This window comes from Leopardus geoffroyi, chromosome B3 (assembly GCF_018350155.1).
Source record: "Leopardus geoffroyi isolate Oge1 chromosome B3, O.geoffroyi_Oge1_pat1.0, whole genome shotgun sequence".
Lineage (NCBI taxonomy): Eukaryota > Metazoa > Chordata > Mammalia > Carnivora > Felidae > Leopardus > Leopardus geoffroyi.
The window spans coordinates 33,674,290-33,695,637 of NC_059337.1; the positions used below are offsets into that span (position 1 = coordinate 33,674,290).

General features: G+C 42.2%; 1 protein-coding gene across 4 annotated transcripts in view; it reads left to right on the forward strand.

Annotated features, from left to right (window-relative positions):
* Positions 1 to 12,532: 12,532 nt before the first annotated feature.
* The window catches only part of CELF6 (CUGBP Elav-like family member 6), a 30,232-nt gene continuing 21,416 nt past the window's right edge, over positions 12,533 to 21,348 (forward strand). For 2 of the 4 annotated variants that reach the window (XM_045449174.1, XM_045449173.1), the window contains exons 1-2: positions 12,533 to 13,606; positions 17,389 to 17,471. In XM_045449174.1, the coding sequence (XP_045305130.1) occupies positions 13,345 to 13,606; positions 17,389 to 17,471 (345 nt within the window). In that variant the 5' untranslated portion in view covers positions 12,533 to 13,344. Of the gene's footprint in view, positions 13,607 to 17,388; positions 17,472 to 21,348 lie in introns of those variants that run through there. The other 2 variants (XM_045449172.1, XM_045449175.1) reach the window with 2 other exon arrangements.

The following is a 21,348-nucleotide window of genomic DNA, read 5'->3' on the forward strand; positions in this document are numbered from 1 at the left end:
TGATGATTTATTTTTAAATACAAATGAAAAGAAATATTAAACACCTTTAAAAAAATTGTACTGGAAGTTCTAGTCAGTGCAGTCACGCAAGAAAAATAAAGCCATACAGAATAAACAGGAAGCAGTAAAACTGTCTTTATTTGCAGATGACATGGTTGTTTATGGAGAAAATCCAGTTGAAGCTATAAAAAAGCCACTAGAACTAATATCCGAATTTAATAACATTGCAGGATACAGATCAATATACAGAAATCAATTACATTTTTGTATACAAACAGCTACTAGAAGTTGCAGTTTTTAAGATACCGTTTGCAATTAAAAATTCGAAAATTAACAAAATATATAAAGGACCTATACACTGAAAACTACTAAATATTTTTGAGAGAAAAGTCTAAACAAATGGAAAGGCATATTTTCTTCAAGTAGCAAAAGTCTCAGTTTTGTTAAGGTGTTGATTCTTCCCCAGATTGATCTGTAGATTCAGTGCAATCTCAGGCAAAATCTCAGCAGACTTTTTTGCAGAAATTGGCAAGCTGATTCTAAAATTTATATGGAAATGCAAAGGTCCTAGAATAGCCAAAACAACTCTGAAAAAGAGCAAAGTTGGGGGTCTCACACTGATTTCAAGAATTACAGTAAAGCTACAGTAATCAAAGCAGTGTGGTATTGACATAAAGATAGAAAAATAGATCAATGGAGCCAAATAGGCCAGAATAAACACACACATACATGCAATTGATTTTTGACAAAGGCAACTAACTCAGTGGAGAAAGGATAGCCTTTCTCAACAAATGGTATCCATATGTATATATCCATATGTATATATCCATATACATATCCATATGTATATATATACATAATTAGCTCAATCCATATGTCACACTGTACACAAAAATTAACTAAAAATAATGCATAGAACTAAATGCAAAACTGAATACTAGGAAACTTCTAGAAGAACACATGGAAAATCTTTGTGTCCTTGGCTTATGCAAAGATTTCTTAGGTATGCAACCAAAAGCATTACCCATTAAATTACAAATTGATAAATTGTTTATCATAAAAATTAAAACTAAAAACTGGGGCGCCTGGGTGGCTCAGTCAGTTAAGCGTCCAACTTCAACTCAGGTCACGATCTTGCGGTCCGTGAGTTCGAGCCCCGCGTCGGGCTCTGGGCTGATGGCTCAGAGCCTGGAACCTGCTTCTGATTCTGTGTCTCCCTCTCTCTCTGCCCCTCCCCCGTTCATGCTCTGTCTCTCTCTATCTCAAAAATAAATAAACGTTAAAAAAAATTTTTTTAATAAAAAAATTAAAAAAACCCTAAAAACTGTTCTTTCAAAGTTACTGTTAAGAGAATGAAACTGTAAGCCACAGCCTGCCACAAAAATCTTTAAAGCGTAAATTTGACAAAGGATTGGAACTATCCAAAGAATATCCAAAGAACTCCCAAAACATAACGATGAGAAAACCCAGTTTTTCTTATTGGAGAAAAGATTCTGGTACATTTTAAATAAGCCCACGAAAAGATCTCGACATCACTAATCACTAGGGAAATGGAAAGTAAAACTGCAATGAAATATCACTAGACACTTATTAGAATGGCTGAAATTTAAAAGACTGACTATAACAACTGTTGACAAGAATGTAGTAGAACTTCAATTCTCATACACCGTTAGTGAGAATGTAAAATGTAACAACCACTTTGGAAACCAGGTTGACATTCTCTTAGAAAGCTAACCATGCACCTATGACATGATCCAGTCATTCTGTACCATCCTTGGTATTGACCCAAGAGAAAAAGAAATATATGCCTGTAAGACTTGTACATGAGTGTTCATGGCAGCTTAGCTTGTAATGACCAAAAACTGGAAATAAATGACCATCAAAACATGAATGGATAAACAAATAGTGGTATATACATACAATGAAATAGTACTCAGCAATAAAAGGGAATGAACTATTGATGCACAAAAGTATGGATGAATCTAAAAATAATTTGCTAAGTAAAGAAGCCAGAAAAAAAAGAGTATGTACTGTATGATTCCATTTGTACAAAACTATAGAAAGTACAAAGTAATCTATACTAGCAAAAAAATGTATCAGTGATTGCTTGGGGATAGGATAGGTGGGAAGGAGCAGAAGAGAGAAATAACAGGAGCACAACTAAACCTTTGGATGTGATGGATCTAGTCAGTATCTTGAGTGTGGTGATTTTATAGGCTCATATGGCAACATTTATCAAATTATATGTTCTATAGCGCCTAGCTGGCTCAGTTGGTAGAGCATGCAACTCTTAGTCTTGGGGTTGTAAGTTTGAGCCCCACGATGTGTGTAGAGATTACTTAAAATCTTTTTTAAAAAGTCATTATTCTAAATGGATGCATTTTAATGTATTCAATTATACCTCAATAAAGCTGTTTTAAAACAAGGTATCACCCTACAATCCCCAAAATACTAGCATTGGGGATAAATCAATGCCTATACAACCAACATGTATTCAGCATCCGTACAGGAAAAAAGCAAAGGGAAGGCAATGAGGGGTATAATATTCTTGAGAATGAGAGAACCTACAAATCACTGACAGGAAGTAAATGGTTAAATACAATCTGAGAATAGCACCAAAACTGGGAAGAAGTCATACAGACTCAATTTGCAGGCAAATGCAAAGGATCTGCAGTAATTTCTGGAGATGTTGAAGTGGTCTGAATCCTTATAATATCTTGACACTAACAAATCAAAACTTCCTTCCAGAACAAATCTTTGAAGCTAAAATAGTTATTCTTCCCATTGCTCCTTGTAACCAGAAAAATTCATTACACTTACACATGAGCAATTGAAACTAGTATCAACTGAATCCCATACATAGTCATTATAAGATTTAAAGAAGAGAAAATAGTAATGTCCCCATTGACAATGAAAGCATGACAGAAAGATTTACCCAGAAAGAAAAAAAGAAGAGGGGCACCTGGATGGCTCAGTTAGTTAAGCATCCAACTTCAGCTCAGGTCATGATCTCGCGGTTCGTGGGTTTGAGCCTTGTGGGTTTGACAGCTTGGAGCCTGGAGCCTGCTTCGGATTCTGTTTCCCTCTCTCTCCGCCCCTCCCCCACTCTTGCTCTGTCTCTCTCTCTCTCTCTCTTGAAAATAAACATTAAAAATTTTTTATAAAGAAAAAAAGAAGGAAACCATTAAGAAAATGAAAAAACTATTAAAAATCATTACAAGTAAGAATTAGAAAAATTCATAAATCTGATAACAGGAAAAAATTAAGAGTTTTAAAAAAATTAACGTTTATTCTCTTGATTTTTTTAATACAGATGGTATTATTTTATTGTGCTGTTTAATATACTTTTCAAAATAAATTTTATTAAACATACTGATAAACAATAAATTCTAACTTTTAGTGTGGCTTATATGGACTCTTCCTCTCTTAGGTTCAAAGGGATTTCTTCTAGCGGGTTGGAAGCCTCTTTTGAACATTCTGGGACTTTCTTTTTCTTTGGCATCTGGAATGCTTTGAGATGTCTGTTTTTGTGCTCTTATTAGCTATTTCTTTTCTTCTTTTTTTATTAAATATAATTTATTGTCAAATTGGTTTCCATACAACACCCAGTGCTCACCCCAACAGGTGCCCTCCTCAGTGTCCATCACCCACTTTCCCCTGTCCTCCACCCCCATCAACCCTCAGTTTGTTCTCAGTATTTAAGAATCATTTCATTTATTCATTTTTGAGAGACAGAGCATGAGCAGGGGAAGAGCAGAGAGAGAGAGGGACACAGAATGCAAAGCAGGCTCCAGGCTCTGAGGTGTGTCAGCACAGAGCCCAATGCGGGGCTGGAACTCACTGACTGCAAGATCATGACCTGAGCTGAAGTCGGATGCCTAACTGACTGAGCCACCCAGATGCCCCCCAAAATTAAGATTTTTGAAAGTAAGTTTACAGAACTCAGGAAAGAGAATAAACTAAGTTATTTCTGAATTGAAAACTAAACTAGAAGGAACACAAGAGAAAATGACAATGCGTAATATTTTCAAACACACAAGATTAAATGAAGGACTTTTTTAAAAAGATAGAAGAGGGGCGTCTGGATGGCTCAGTCGGCTAAGCGTCCAACTCTTGATTTCGACTCAGGTCATGATCTCGCGGTTCGTGAGACTGAACCCTGCACTGTCATCGCAGAGCCTGTTTGGGATTATCTCTCTCTGCCCCTCCCCCCTCAAAATAAATAAATAAGCATTTTTTTTAATAAATAAAAGAAGGAAGAAATAAAAATGGATTTGAGAGAAAGTTATAGAAAAAGAAAATAGTCAAAGAAGACCTAACATATGTATGATAGGATTTACTAAAAAGGAAAACCAAATCAATGGAACAGAATATCTACTAAAACTATATTTTAATAATATTTTTCTGAAATTAAAAGCCTTCAAACTACAGGTTGAAGAGACACGCATGTAACCTGGAGAACAAACCCGATTGGCCAACACTGAAGAAATGGTGACACAAATCTGCAGTGCCAGTGTTGGGGCCCTTAACTAAACAAAGATGGAGTCTATATACTAGCCCTATGTTACTTACTTCTTCAGACAGACTAGGACCTATTAGCTCCAAAGCACACTGGCAACGTTTTTACACATTGAATTGTTTTAAAGATTGCTCAATTAAGCAGATTTTTAACCATTTACAACCTATCTGCTTTGTGTAATGTTAACTTTCAAAAGAAAACTGCCTAGTATTTTACCAGCAAAATTGAGTTTATATGGGAATAACAGAGAATTGCAATTCGGGACAAGCAAACTACATTAAAACCATAAGCAAGTTTGCAAAATAAAGGGGAGGAATGCTGCTTTATAGAAGGGGCAGTTGGGAGGGCTGTTATGAACAAAAAGTCCTGTGGAGTAAACTAGGAGTTTGAAGTAATGTGGTATTTCATTGGCTGAGTTTATGACAGTCTTTTATTGGATGGACTGTTCCCCCAAGAGGAGAAAAACCTTTTTTCCTCCTTCTGGGGTAGTAAAGTAGTAGGTAAAGTAATATTGACTTGCAAGGTGTGTCTATTCCTGTTGGATGTGCTATTGACTAATAGCATGTGAGCTCCCTCTGCTGGTCTCCTGACTCCATTCTAAATGAGGTTTCATTTCATTAATTTTCACAAGGCCTGTGACACTGAAGCTGACACAAATAAGCCATAAATAAGAGAAACCCCAGGGCTATAAAGACCCCAAGCCACTGTTGTACAACATCACCTAGACATGTAAACCCCCTCTTTGGCCTCCCTCCTCCCAAGAGTTCTGTGGTTCTGGTGCACTTGCCTTTGGAAGGTCTCCAGCTCTTGAGGAAATTCTCCTCCCACGACCCCTCTTGCAAACCTGTCAAAGCACTGTGCAAATAAAACTCATCATGTGCTACTGCCACCCTGTGGTCACATCTTTTATATTGATCAACCTTGAAATCTTTCAAACTCACTGTAGGTCAGCACCCCTGATTCTTATATGGACTAGGTCCTACAGAAAGCCTACAGGGTTCTCTGGAGTTTGATTGAAGACATCACCAATTGGGTTACAGAGTCCCCCACCTGATTCTCAGGCTCCCTCCTTGGAGACAAGCTATCCTCTTCATCATAAGACCTTACTCAATGGTTATATTGCTGATTACTATATATTTTGACACATGGTTATTACTACAATAACAGAAACAGATGGAGAAGTGAGGCACAAACCTACTGGCTCAGCTTGGGTTCTTGTTCCATGTCACATCCCTTTCCTGTCTTAGGGATTGACTGTCACTGTTACTGTTCAATGCCCACAGGAGGACAGTCACATTGACTTATGAACACTGAGCTCTTCCTAGTTTCTAGTCAGTCTTAGTGTTTCATTCCTTTCTAGGTGTAACAGTAACAAAATGCTGGGCAAAGATATGTCTACCAAGTACAAAGTAAAAGAGAGTACAGATGGTAAAACAAATTAGAATTAAATGCAAAAAGCTTAATACCGGATTGTGAGGATAATTTTGTGTTGTAAGGGTAAACTCTCAATGCAGATATAACCTCTATAAATCTTAAAACTCAGCATAACTTAGCCTCAAACCCTGTAACACAAGAACTGTTAAGAAAACATATGTGTGCATATATGGCAAAATGGAAAGACATAAAGCTGTTAGGGGACTTATTGGGAGAATGTAACCCACCTCTCCCACAATGATACTCCACCTAAAGGGTGTAGGATATAGAAGACGTGTAAATTGTAACTGAATTAATACATATCTGTAGAACTTAACATCCCAGAAACAGAGAATCAATGTTTTATCAGGTTGGCAAACAACACAAGTTTCAACTTCCCTCTACTGTCCAAAATCATATAAATATTATTACATATATTCCATAATCATAGCAGATACAAGTATTGTAATAAAAATTATGAATAATTTCTCTAAGACAGAAGTGAAATGGGTTAGGATTAAAGATGAAGTCCCAACTCAAAAGAGATGACTGCAATAAGTGAGACTGGCTTCAGGGTGTCTTAAGGAGTAGATGCACAGGCACACCTCACTTTACTGTGTTTCACTTCATGTGCTTCACAGATAACTGCATTTTTTTTTTTTTTTTTTTTTTTTGCAAATTGTAGGTTTGTGGCAACCCTGCATTAAGGAAGTCTATTGGCATCATTTTCCCAACAACATTTGCTTGCTTCATGTCTGTGTCACATTTTGATAACACAATATTTAAATCCATGATTATGACTTCTGAAAGCTCAGATAGTGGTTATCATTTTTTTTAGCAATGAAGTATTTTTAAAGTATGCATTTTAAGACATAATGCTATTGCACACAGGAGAGTACATTATAGTGTAAATATAACTTTTATATGCACTGGAAAACAAAAAAATTATTTGGCTCCCTTTATTGTGATATTCACTTCATTGCAGTGGTCTGGAACTGAATCTGCAATATCTCTGAGGTGTCAGGATAATACCAGATATACCAGTAAAATCAGAGTAGTTGCAACTAATTGCGTTAGAGAACCAATCCCTATCTTGTGCCAAGCAGTAAGTGGTAAAAACTTCAATAAAGATAAATGTAGAAATTAATAAAATGAAAAAATACAAAGAGTTAGTCAATAATACAAAAATACAATTGTTTGGAAAATGCAAGCATTATTCAAGAAAAAAAAGAGTAATAAAAGACTTTATTAAAAACAAGAGGGGCGCCTGGGTGTCCCAGTTGGTTAAGCATCCAACTCTTGATTTCTGCTCAGGTCATGGTCTCACTGTTGGTGAGATCGAGCCCCACATTGGGCTCCTCACTACAGCATGGAGACTGCTTGGGATTCTCTCTCTCCCTTTCTCTCTGCCCCTCCCCTGCTCACGCTCTCTCTCTCTCTCTCTCTTTCAATATAAATAAAATAAACATTTAAAAAAAGAATGAAAAACAAGATATAGCTACAAGAATAGAAGAGATGAAAAATTAAGAAAAAATTAGGTTAAACATTGTGCAAATACACTTAACACTACAAGTTTTTAATTTTTTTTTAACGTTTATATATTTTCTTGAGACAGAGAGAGACAGGGGTAGGGTCAAGGAGACAGGGAGACACAGAATCTGAAGCAGGCTCCAGGCTCTGAGCTGTCAGCTCAGAGCCCGACGCGGGGCTCGAACTCACGGACCGCGAGATCATGACCTGAGCCGAAGTCGGGCGCTTAACCGACTAAGCCACCCAGGCGCCCCAACACTGCAAGTTTTTAAAGGAATGTATTAATTACCAAAGTTGATTCATGAAGAAGCATGAGGATATTTGTGTGATACCAGATATTTGAGTGGAAGAGATGCACCAAACCAAGACACTAAGCCTTTTTAAAAAAGTTTTATGCTCTTTTTATCTAAAACACATTTAACTAAAATTTCCCAACTCAATATGCTAGAAAATTTTGTAAAGAAATATGTTTTTTTACACTTGATCTTGGCCAAAAGGCCGAGAAGCAATGAGAAAAAATATATATATTTTTAATATTTATTTATTTTGGGGAGGGCACAAGTGGGGAAGGGGCAGAGAGAGGAGGACAAAGGATCCGAAGCAGGCTGTGCACCGACAGGCTGACAGCAGTGAGGTGATGTGGGGCTTGAACAGCAAGATCATGACCTGAGCCAAAGTCAGATGCTCAACTGACTGAGCCACCCAGGTGCCCCTGTAAATAAATATCTTAAAATAATAATTCATAAAAAAATAGCTGAAAAGAAAATTAGTGAGCTAATCTAAAGTAAAAGCTCTTAGGAAATTGCCCAAAATGCATCAAAGGAGCTCAAGGTGATGGATGTTGTGAAAGAGAAAGAGTTAGGGAGACAGACTAAGACAATATGACATATCTTAATCAGATTTTCTGAAGGAGTGACTACAAAGAATGGGATATTGCAGGTTTGGTTCCCTGGGAAACTTTCTCTTAGATAGCTTCATAAGATTGAGCCTGCATCTGGTTCTGCATTGCCATTGTGGGGCCTACTTGGGATTCTCTCCCTCTCTCTCTGCCCCTCTCCTGTGCATGCTCACACACTCTCTCAAAATAAATAAAAATTTAAAAAATAAAATGAAATAAGATCTTAAGAGCACCAGTAAGGAAAACCCAATTACCTGCAGAGAAATGACAAGTTAGTTGACCATTAGTTGACTTCTCATAAGCAAAAATGGAAACCAAAGGATGATGAAATAATATCTTCGAAATGTTGAGAGAAAATAACTGTACACTCACTAAGCTATGATTCAAGAAGTGGGCCAAAATACTGAATTTCCAGATAAGCATAGCAAAGTTTACCACCAACAGACTCCTCAGTAAAGGAAATTCTAAAGCAGTAGTTTTTAAACTTGTTTGCAAGCACATTAAAAGCAACAGGGCAGCTTTGAAACACTATGCCTATGTACCACCCCAGCAACTCTGATTCAGTTACTCTTACAGCCTATGGCTGTAAGAAGGTACCGCTTTTCCTCCCACCACTAAGATGGTGTCAGAGAAGGTCAAATGGGGAGGTAGGACTTTCATCCCTACCCAACATCAGCAAGCTCCTCTTCTGTGGCTTCACTGAAGATCACATAGGACTCTTCTCCCTCTTTGCTGGAATGGAGTCAAAGAGGCCTAGTTGGAAGTTTCTACCTCCATCCAGTAGTTATAAGACCTCTTTCCCTCCCATTCAGGGTGGTTTTAGCAGAGACTTAATAGGAAACCTGAACTTCAAACCACACCTGTCAGTAACAAGGCTGTGTCCCTGTTTCTCAACTAGTGTAGGGCCAAAGGAGACCTGCTAAAACAGAAATTTTAAATATTCAAATTTCAAAAGAAAATACTGGAATTTCTTAATAGGAACCAACACTAAGATGAAACAGATATTGGAATTAACTGCCTAAGATTTTAAAGCATCCATCATAAAATGCTTCAACAAGCAATTACAAACACACTTGAAAAAATAAAAAAAAGTCTCAGCAAAGAAATAGAAGATATCAATAAGAATCACATGGAAAATTTAGAACTGAAAAAATACCAAAACCAAAATAAAAACTCACCAGATTGGCTCAAACATCAGAATGTAGATGACAGAGGAAAGAATCAGTGAACTTGAAGACAGAATAGAGCTTACCCAATCTGAACAACAGAGAGAAAATAGACTTAAAAATTTAACAGAACCTCAAGGACCTATGGGATTATAACAAAATATCTAACATTCATGTTGTCATAATTCTGGAGAAAGGGGAAAGAGGAAGGGGCTATAAAAGTACTTGAAAAAATAATGGCTGAAAACGATCAAAATTTAGCAAAAGGCCAAACTCGATAGATTAAAGAAGCAGAGCAAAGGAAAGACAGGATAAAGCCAAATCACAGTCAAACTTCTGAAAACTAAAGACAGAGAAAACAGAGAAAAAGAGAGGACATCCTACCTATGGTGGTGGGGGGCAGGGAACAATTTGAATGACAAAAGATTCTCATCAGAAACTATGGATGCCATTTTTAAAAAGTGACACAACATTTTTTAAGTGCTGAAAGAAAGAACTGTCAAACCAGCACTTTACACGCAAAAATTTCCTTCACGAAAGAATAAACCAAGACATTTTCAGATGAATGAAAACTTAGAGAATTTGTCAGCAGTAGAACAACCTAAAGAAGTTTTTAAATTTTTTTTTTCAACGTTTATTTATTTTTGGGACAGAGAGAGACAGAGCATGAACGGGGGAGGGGCAGAGAGAGAGGGAGACACAGAATCGGAAACAGGCTCCAGGCTCTGAGCCATCAGCCCAGAGCCTGACGCGGGGCTCGAACTCACGGACCGTGAGATCGTGACCTGGCTGAAGTCGGACGCTTAACCGACTGCGCCACCCAGGCGCCCCCTAAAGAAGTTTTTAAAGTATAAACGAAACAATAAAAGAAGGAATCTTCGATTATCTGGAAGGAGAAAGGAGCAGTGGAAGGAACAAATGTGTGGGTATATACAAGAAGTTTTACTGCATCTCCAGTTTTCCAAATTGTTTTTGAGTAACATCTCTGATGTGGTTCTCAAAGCACAGAGAGAATATATTTAAGACAATTATATTATAAATGAGGGAATATAAAGGAACTTAAGAGTAGGTAAGTTTTCTGTACATCACTTGAACTGGGAAAATGTCAACGCCAGTAAACTGTGACATTTATGTATGATATACCTAGAATAAGGAACAGGCAATCCTAACAAAGGCAAAAGAAAAAAGAAAACAAAACAACAACAAAAAGCTAAGTGGCAGATTTGAGCCCTGACATATGGATAATTACATTAAATGTAAATGGTCTAAATACAGGAATTAAAATTCCTGTGAAGATTGACAGCTTCAATTTTTAAAATGACCCAATTATGTGCTGTCTATAAGAAATTATCTTCAAATATAACAGTACAGGTAGGTTGAAAATAAAAGGATAGAAAAAGATATACTATGCAAACACTAACCAGAATAAATCAGGAGTCACTATATTTTAAAAAAAAATTTTTTAACATTTATTTTTGAGAGATACAGAGACAGAGTGCGAGCAGGGGAAGGGCAGAGAGAGAGGGAGACACAGAATCTGAAGCAAGCTCCAGGCTCTGAGCTGTCAACACAGAGCCCAATGCAGGGCTAGAACTCACAAACTGTGAGATCATGACTTGGACCAAAGTTGGATGCTTAACCGACTGAGCCACCCAGGCACCCCAGGAGTCACTATATTAATATCAGATAAAGTAGATCTCAGAGCAAGAAATTTATCAAGAACAGAGAATGACATTACATAATGATCAAAGAGTCAATCCACCAAGAACCATAACAATTCTAAATTTGTATGAACCAATCAACAGAACAGCAAGATATGTGAAGCAAAAACTAATAGAACTGAAAGAAGAAATAATAAAATTCACAATTACAGATGGAGACATCAACACCCCTTTGTTAACATTTGATAAAATAACTACACATAAAGTCAGCAAGTATATAGAAGAATCCAACAACATCGTCAAGCAACAGGCTCTAATGAGCATTTATACATTCTTTTCAAGCACCACCAAATCATTTACAAAGATTGAGCATATTCTGAGGGTCACAAAACCTCAACAAATGTAAAATAATTGAAATCATACAGATTATTTCTGACCAAAGTGGACTCAAACTAGAAATCAGTAACAGCAAAGTCTCTAAGCACTTGGAAACTAAGCAATAAACTTATAAATAATCCATGGGCCAAAGAGGAAGTTTGAAGAAAGTTAAAAATATATATCAAACTGAATGAAAGCAAAATGTTCTGGTAACACATTTCATAATTAGGTAATTAAAAGTAACTTTTATTAAAAGCTAAAAAAATTAAAATCACAATTTATTTCTGAATTTGAGTGTTTCTGTAAGAATATTTTGTTGATTCCGATTGCTACTGCTACTCTTGAAGTTTCTTGGAATAGTCAATGGGCAGAGGTTAGCAATTTTATTGAAAGAAATCAAGAAAACGTTTTGTGCAATAATTATAGAATTTATAAGTTATTTATCCCTAGTGGATTCTTCTGTTCAAACATCACTAGCCAATCAAGAGACTACTCAGAAATAAACAAGAGTAATAAGATTCCATCAGCTCTGATATTTTGCCAACTTTCAGCCATATAAAAAATAGCTTTACACATACTTTTCATTTTTACTATAGATGTGTATTTCTGAAAATTAGAGGGGAACATATTTAACAAATTGTAACTTGATTTGTATCTTTTAAATATTTAGATACATGGTATGTCTATTTCCCTTTCTTCTCTTACCCTGGGCCCAGCAGATGTTAGGGGCTGGCCTGTCCTAACCTCCTTAACTCTCAGACCCACAGCTCCCTTTTCCGGAAAAGGACAACACTTCAGAATTGAGATGAACGAGGCAACTGAGCAAATATGGCTAATATAAGTTCCATTACTTTCCTGAAGAGGAATCTGTATTCAGGGAGTGTTTAAGAGTTTTGTTTTGTTTTATTCTTTCTCTCTCTTTAAAAATTTATTTTTGCTTTTATGGGGGAAGGGGGTCGGGGAGGGATGCAGGGTAGACGAACATGTTTGAGGATCGTGGGTAAGGAAGTGGATGAAGACACCGAGGAGAGATGTGTGATGGGGCGGGGTGGGATCGCCCCGGAGGAACTGGCTTTGGTAGTGGGAATGAAGAAGAGGAATCCCCATCCACCCCCGCAGGAAACGCTCCAGTGATTGGAGGTGTGTGTGGCTGCGTGTGTGCCTGTGTCTGTGTGTGAGGAGGGGGTAGTTCCGACTCCCGCAGACATCACCACGCATGACGAAGCTACTTCCCCTCACGCGGTCCAAGGCGCACACGCGCCATCCACAGCCACGCCCGCACACACTAGACACACACACGGCGTCCGAGGGTCCGGTTGCCATGGCGAACAGGAGCGCGTGAGCCCAGGCGCCCCTCCCGCCCCCGGCCAAGCCCGGTCAACTGCAGCTCTGATTGGTCGCTGCTTCCTCATTATGCAAATCATTTGCGTAGACTCCGCGGCCAGCTGCCTGACGTCACCAAGCACGGGGGCTGGGGCTCGGGGCTCGGCTCCGGGAGAGCTCGGGCGGGAGCCCGGATAGCGCCGCGCGGGGACCTCAACCCAGACCCCAGCGTCCCGCCGCCGCGGTCCGGTCCTGCCCCGCCCCCGGCCCCGCCCCTTTCCAGCCTGCCCCACCCCCTCTACGCCCCTCCACCCGGGCCCCGCCCCCTGTGCAGCCCCCCGCCCTCGCCGCCTGGACCCCGCCCCCTCCCCCCTGGCCCTCGCCACTGGTCCAGGGAGGGGACGGCGGGACAGACGGGACTGGTGGGACCGGCGGGAGGGCGGACCGGGCGGGGATATGGCCGCGGCGCCCGGAGGGTCTGCGCCGCCCGCCGGCCCCGGCCCGCGCCTGGGTTTCAGCACCGCGGACAGCGGCGTCGGCATGAGCGGGCTAAACCCCGGTCCTGCCGTGCCCATGAAGGACCACGACGCCATCAAGCTCTTCGTGGGGCAGATCCCGCGGGGCTTGGACGAGCAGGATCTCAAGCCGCTGTTCGAGGAATTCGGCCGCATCTACGAGCTGACGGTGCTGAAGGACCGGCTCACCGGCCTCCACAAAGGTGCGCGGGGTCAGCCCAGCCCAGCCCAGCCCAGCCCTGCCCCAATCCGATTAGAGTGGGCCCAGCCCAAACCCCAGCCTCAACCGCAGCCCCAACCTTAGCCCTACCTAGAGTCAGTCCAACAACAGTCCAATACCAGCCCCACTTCAGCCCAGTCTCCTCCCCAGATCACAGAACCCCCAGGCCAGAATTTTCTCTCCGACATCCTCCTTCTGATCACCACTCTGATCCTCTGGCGTGTTCTCCACTCTAACCTCTAACTCCCTACCCTTCACCTCTCACATCCCAACAGTCCCAACCTTTCAGTCGGACCTCCCTCCATCCCTCTCATCAGACATTCCAAATCCTGAAATTTGAAAACTTATTTGACCTTTGGGTCTCAATTTCCCAAACCCTGGACCAATCATTTCTGACCCTCTCTCCCAATCTGGTGCCACCCCACTCAGGCCTAACCATCCACACACACGTCTCGGACTTGTACCCCTCATTCTGGCCTCCAAGCCCAGCCAACCCCCAGAGCCTTCTTTTGATGCAGACTGCTAACTTAAACCCCCCCAAACCCCAATTCCTCCCTTCTTCAGAACCCAGGCCTGGCTAACTCACAAAATCCAATTCCCCTCGAGGAGGCTCTCAGCTTCAAATTCCACCCTCATGTTTGACAATAACCCCATCTCTCCTCCCCCTGCCAGCATCCCAACACTCTCTGCCTCTTCTGACTTGAGTCCAGAACCCTGACCTCAACTGGGAAAATCTACCACCTGTGTGCCCCCTCATTTCAGGTTTCCTCTCAGCTGAACCCATACTTCTTTCATCCTCTAATCTCCCCACTCTTGTGCCTCATCTATACCCTTCCCCAATCCTCTTTATGGACTCCTGCTTTCCCTCCTTCGCAGGCAGGTCCTGGAGTAGAGCCTGTGGATCAGAACCTCAGGGTGGGTCAGTTTGAAGAGGCAGAAGGGATTTTCTCCCTGCCCTTGTTAGAGAGACAGGCACCACAGTTCTGTCCAGCCACACCCCTTTCTTCCTGTAGAGAGAGGGAGGAGGCTTGTTTACATGCAGAAAAGTCTGTCCAGGCTGGGCTGGAGTAAGAGAGCCAGAGTCACATGTCATACATGGGCAGGGGATAGAAATTATTTGAGGAGAAACACCTCTATCTCTCCCCCACCTTCATCATGCTTCAGTTTCAGGATTTGAGGGGTAAGGGTCTCTATCTTACCCCACCTTCACCATGCTTCAGTTTTAGGATTTGAAGGGTAAGGGTCACCAACTATTCTCCATGATTTTTCTAGGACAAAAGTGGCCGGTCCTGGGTAACAGCTAAAGGTACTTTCCTAAGGGCTGAGAGCAGGAATCAGGCTGCCACCTCTTTTCATCTGGGAGGCACACTTATACAGGGGCTTCATGAAAATGCCCACAGAAGGTCTGGGACCAGCTAGGTAGCAGTGCCTCTTCCACACTTGGAGGTGGGGTTACTTTAAAAGGGGCATGAAAGAATAAAACTATATCATCCTGATTCCTTCTAATGCAGTCCAGCTGCCTGGCTGTCCACCCATCCATAGCAACTTACTTTCTTATTTTCTAGACATTTATTTCAGTATGTAAGCACAAGCTAATCTTTCTGGGCCATCTGGGAAGCGTATAAGATACCTTTAATTCTCACTCTTCTCATTCAAACACCATCAGAGTCTCTGAAATGTTCTCTTATCCGTTCTCTTTCTCCATTTAGCTCTAATTCTTCCTGTTTTTAAATTTTCATTTGTCTCTCCCTCTAGCCATGCTTCTCTGCCTTTCCATCCCTCCTTTTCCCACCCCCTATCCCAGGTAGTACAAATGGGGCTCCTATGGGCAGCAGGTGGGCCCCTGAGCCTTTCAGACTGGGCCCCAGCCCTGCCCAGTTCTGACGTCAGCTGATAAGGCTTAGTGGCAGAAGATGAGGCAGAGATGTAAGCGAAATCAGGTGTTTGGTGATTTGTCCCCAAACCAACCTGCAGCTCTCCAAAGCAGGGTTGCCTTGCAAGATGATTGGAAGGGTCTCTGTGTCAATATATTCCCCACTTTCTCCCCAGCAATAGTGACACCCAAAAGCCAGAGTGACTCATTTTCCTTTTGATGGCTAGGTACTGAGGGAGGCAGCCACAGTGCTTTGAAAAAACCTCAGTCTAGGAGTTAGGAGATTCTAAACCCCATTCTGCCCCTGGCACACTGTCTGGGTTCAGTTTCCCTGTTAATACAGTAAGAGTTTGTCCCAGGTTTCTCTAAGGTCCCTTTAACTCAATGAATAGCAGATAGCCACCCACCTGAAGGGGGCAGCCACTTGGAAGACATCACAGAAAATGATCCCCTTTGCCTTTGCAATCGGCTGAGGTCTAAGTGGAAAACTTCACCAAGCTCCTAATGGCTTCTCACATCCACTTTCTCTTCCTTCGGTCTTTCTCCTTCCCACATGCAGAAGGCTCTTTTTGAAAACACAGATCTTATCGTGCCAGAGTCCTGCTTAAAACCCTTTAGTGGTTCTTCACTGCTCCTAAGGAAAAGTTCAAAATCCAGACTGAGGCATACAAGGTTATAGATAACCTGATCCCTGCACACCTCACTGTCCTCTCTGCCTCCTTTCACCAATCTCCAACCATACTACTCTTCTACCCATTTCCCCAACACACCAAATTCTTGCTTCAGTCTTCATACATGCTGTATGAAGCTGTTCATACGTGCTGTTCCTTCAGCTTCCTTCACCACCCTTCTTGTCACCCGGTTAAGCCCTATTTGTTATTGAGGACTCAATGTGTTCTTTGAAACATCCTTCAACCATTTGGACTCAAATTATGTGCCCCTCATGATCCTTTACATAATCCCCATGAGAGCAGGGAATGTGTCTGTCTTGTTACCACTTCATCCCAAGCCCATTATAATGCCCACCATAATAAGTAAATAAGTATTCAACAAGTATTTTCTGAGTGAGTGCTCAATGACTGTTGGAAAGGAAGGATCCCTGGCTCAGTGCTTCCTAGCAGGCTGCACTTTCTGAGTCTGAACAAAGAGGAGTAGGACTGACCCTGTGGCTCAACCCAGACTCATTCTCTGTCCCATAACTACTGGATCCTTTAGAGAAGCAAGATTTAGGGCACAATAACCCTTTAACAGGCTCTATGTTGAAGCACTGGGAGAGCTGACAGGTCAAGCTCCTTGGATAGGATTGGAGGTCCATGAAAGCTCTTCTCTACAGAAAGTCTTTAAGCCAGCCCCATCTTGCAAGCCTCAAATTAACCTATTCCTCAGCTTCAAACTTGGAGGAGGGAGGCGTTAAGAAGTTGTGGGGTGCTGGGCTTGGCTGTCAACAATTTTCCTCCTTTTGGCCTCCTCTCATCTGAAACTGAGTTGGGAAGGAATTGAGGCTGATTCTGGGAGACTCTGTGAGTATGAATCTGAAAAGGAAGGGGGAGGCTGGGGTTAAAGCTGAAGGCAAAGCCGCTTAGGGAGGTTTAACCCCAACCGGACTTATAGCTGGAGTGGGGAGGGGAGATGTGGGACTGTATGAGCATGTGGCTGGATGTGGGTACACATGTTTCCTAGGCAAGAAGCCAGGACCAAATGAGAGGGAGCCAGAGTCTGGGACTCAAACACATGAAGCCCCTCCCTTCAGAGAAGGTGGAGGACAGAGGCTTCTCAGAGCAGTGCCCTTGTTTAAAGAAGAGTGGCCTTGAGTTTGTCAACTAATGGGATCTTTCCAGGAAGAGTATTTGGGGGTTTCAGGAAATCCCCTGAGCCAGCCTCTTCCTCCCCAGGCTGTGCCTTCCTCACCTACTGCGCCCGGGACTCTGCTCTCAAGGCCCAGAGTGCACTGCACGAGCAGAAGACCCTGCCAGGGGTAAGTCCACCAGGTTTGGGGGGTGGGGATCACCTCAGGCTGGGGACATGCCTTATGTGCATGCCAAAGCAGCATGTTGGGGCCAGGAACTGGCCAGGAACTGGGTTGGGGCCAGGAACTAGAAGCAGAGTCACTTTTCAGGGCTTACGTATGCCCTGAACAGCTATCAATTCTTGTTATATTTACTCTTCTGGCTCAAAGAAATGGGCTTAACACTTGGACCAAGTATTCCACCTCATCTTTTCAGAGAGGCATCAGTTTTGTGTGTTATGCTAGAATTTGTCCGCACTGGCTAAAATCATGGCTTAAAGTGTCATTTGTCACTGGTGTGAGAATATATGCAGATACATGAGGTAGAGACCCTGCTGGGCTGGTATCTTACTTTTTCCAGTTCTAGAGTCCTTAATAGCACTTCCCTCTGTCCTCTTCCTCTAATGTTTTTTTTTTGGGGGTGCCTTGAGTCACCAAGATTACTTTCCCTCCTCTTCCCCAAACACTTGGCTGGATGTGGGTACACATGTTCCCTAGGCAAGAAGTCAGGAGCAAATGAGAGGGAGCCAGAGTCTGGGACTCAAACACATGAAGCCCCTCCCTTCAGAGAAGGTAGGAGACAGAGGCTTCTCAGAGCAGTGCCCTTGTTTAAAGAAGAGTGGCCTTGAGTTTGTCAACTAATGGGATCTTTCCAGGAAGAGTATTTGGAGGTTTCATGAAACCCCAAAGCTAAGAGGACCTGATTATATGAGCAGTTAGACCATTATATATCAATGGCACCTGATATGGCCTTAGCTAATGGCTAATCACTGGACCAAAGGCAAAGTAGGACCTACGGACCATGTGGCAGAAAGAAAGTGGTGATTGTTAAGAACTAGTGTGGGTTCACCAAGAGCAAACCATACAACAGAGCTTCATTTTCTCTTGTCAAAGGAATGATATGTCTACAAAAAGAGCACTATTCAAATGCCATGCCTGGGACTATATCCATTTTTAAGCCTCAGATTTAAGAGGGTCATTAGCCTATCAGAAAGAGACAAGGATGGGATGGGGAAATAAAATATATCATGGATGATGATTTGAAGAAATTGGAGATATTTGGCTGGAGAAGATAGGGTGTGGGGGCTTCTACAGGGAGGCATCATAACATAATGATTAAAAATATGACTTTTTGAGTCTCAACAGACCTAGATTTGAATTTCTGTTCTGTCATTTACCGGTTCTGTGTCTCATGATACGTTACTTAGACTCTGGAGCTTCAATTTCCTCATCTATAAGGAGTGAGTTATACTAACACTTAGCTCACTGGGCTATTGTGAGGATTAACTGAGGTTAGCAAGTACCTGGCACAGGGGAAGATCTCAGTAAATATTACTGGTAGGGTGAGGGTAACCGCCTTCAAATTCTGAAGAGGGATTTGGTTTTCTATGGGTGGCTCTAGAGGGCTGGACCAGGATCAGCGGGTATAGAGAACAGACACACTAATTCCAGCTCAGTATAAAGAAATCATTTCTCTGAATTGGAACTGTCCAGCAGTGGCACAAGCTTCACCTAGAGTTGACCAAGCTGTGAGTGGGTCAGGTCCTAGGACAAATCCCAGTAATTGAAGCAACTCAAGCCTCACTCTTGAAGACTCAGCATCCAGTAACACCAATGTATTACTGCTACCAAGCTTCTGTGTGCAGGCTCTGGAGTTAAACAGACATGGGTGTAGATCCAAGCCCTACCACTCACTACTAACTCTGTGACCTTGGGCAAGTCTTTACTTCTAAGCCTAAGCATCTTCATATGTAAAACTGAATTCACAGAATTGTTATAATAATTAAGTGAACTAACTCATATAAAGTGCTTAACATAGTTCTTGGTAGACAGTAAGCACTCAGTACAGGTTACCTGGTGGCAGCGGCAGTAGTGACAGTAACAGCAGTGTTAGTAGGAGTAGGAGTAGAAGTTATTATTCATCCAACCATGGGAATAAGTGACTTCTGCTGCTAAAATTGAAAGTCGCTGACACAAACTGTAACATTCCACGTGGGAAACAGCATGGGAAAGGTGCGTAGACAGAAGGAACAAGATGGGTGTGAAATGGGATTGGGAGTTTGGAGGAAGGCCTGGGTGAGCATGGGCCAGGCCAGAGAGAAGACCCACCAGAGAGCAGTGGCTGAAGAGGAAACTTTGGATTCCGGGGTGAGGGATTTGGACTTTATCTTGAAAGCAAATGGGAACACTGAAAAAATTAAGATGAACTTTGTGAGGGGGGAAAAAAAAAAAAAAACCTTCTTCAACCAGCCACAGGGCTCCACAAAGGGAGGACTTTATGAGGCTGAGGGCACCTGAGATAAGGGCTGTGGAGCTCTAGATTAGTGGGATAATTTCTGAAGGAGAAACAAGAAATAACAATAACTAGCATTTGTTGATACTAGACAGTGTTCCTAGAATTTTGCATTCTCAAAGTCACTTAATCCTCTGTGAATAAGCTATTGTTATTGGCATTCCCACTTTACAGATGAGGAAACTGAGTCAAAGGAAACAAGTGACTTGTGCAAGGTTAGGTAGCTACTGGTAGGAAGATCTGGGAGGATCCAGGTAGTCTGACTCCAGAACTCATTCACTTAACCACTACACTATTATCTGCACCAAGCTGGTGGCAGACAGGGGTCCATGTTTCTGAAGGGGGTGGTGACTGGATGCATCTGCCCTCTCCCACCCTTTCATCTGCAGGCTTCCAACATGGTCTGGCTTCATCCCGTACTGCCAGGTTTGGCTTTATTCACCGTCCTCAGCTTAACAAAGTGCAAATTAATATTTAATTATTCTCCTAAATGAAAATCGATGGCTCTGTTGGCCAGCCCAAGCAATGTCCGTGCCATCAATCTTTCCTCTGGGCCTGCCAGGGGCAGTAGCAGCTTTAGTCACCTGGCCTCAGTCCCACCAGCATGAAGGGAGGAGGGTGTCCAGCTCTCTGTAGGCACTGGGTCCTGGGCACAGCTGCCATCTACTGGAAAAGCAAGGAAAGACTTCAATTTGGGCTCCTACTAGAGAACAGAAGGATAGTCACTGTGGGAGCAGGAATGGTTGTCTCCCCAGAGAAAAATCCTGAACCCCTAGGAAAAATGTCATAGTATCTACTGGACTGGGACCTCACCATGACTCCCCTCCATGTGCCTCTGCTAATTTCTGTCACCTCTCAAAACTGGGCTCCCTACTCAGGAGGACTTTCTTTAAACCTCAGTGGTCTGTCCCACCTTCTGTAGCTTCTTCTCTATAAAGCTGAAGCTACTTCTTGCAGCCTCATTTTAGGCTCCAGAATCCACCTAAAGAATGTAAGGCCAACCTTATCCCCGAAGGTGCCCTCCTACTTGTCTCTATCCTTGCTCATGACCACCTTTCCCTTGGACATCCATCCCTTCAAACACTGTGAAGGAGACAGACATAACAGCGCACTTGCTTTTGCAAGTTGTGCCCAGCATAAAACAGCTTGAGTGGAAAGGGCAAGTGGGGGCTAAAATCTAGCCATGCTCTATTGACCAAGCCATGCACATTATCACAGGGCTGTGTCAGCCCAGAGGGGGAGGCACATTTTTTTTTCTAATTCAACCCATCGTTGGGGGAGTGCCTTTTTGTAACTCACACAAAGGCACTATATGTGCTAGCAGCCGCCCAGTGAGTGAATTGGAGCCTTTGGCCTCAAGGAGCTTTTCCAGCCCAGAAATAACTCATTGCGTCTCAGTGGGATTTACATCTAGGCACATAAAAGGGCATCAGAGTGGAGACAGAGGAGATGCTTCACAGTGGAGATGCTCTCTGAGCCCAATCATGACCATATTTCATCACATTTGAGGGTCTAGAAAACTAAAAGACAAGGCAACTTCTGGAATTCTAGGTA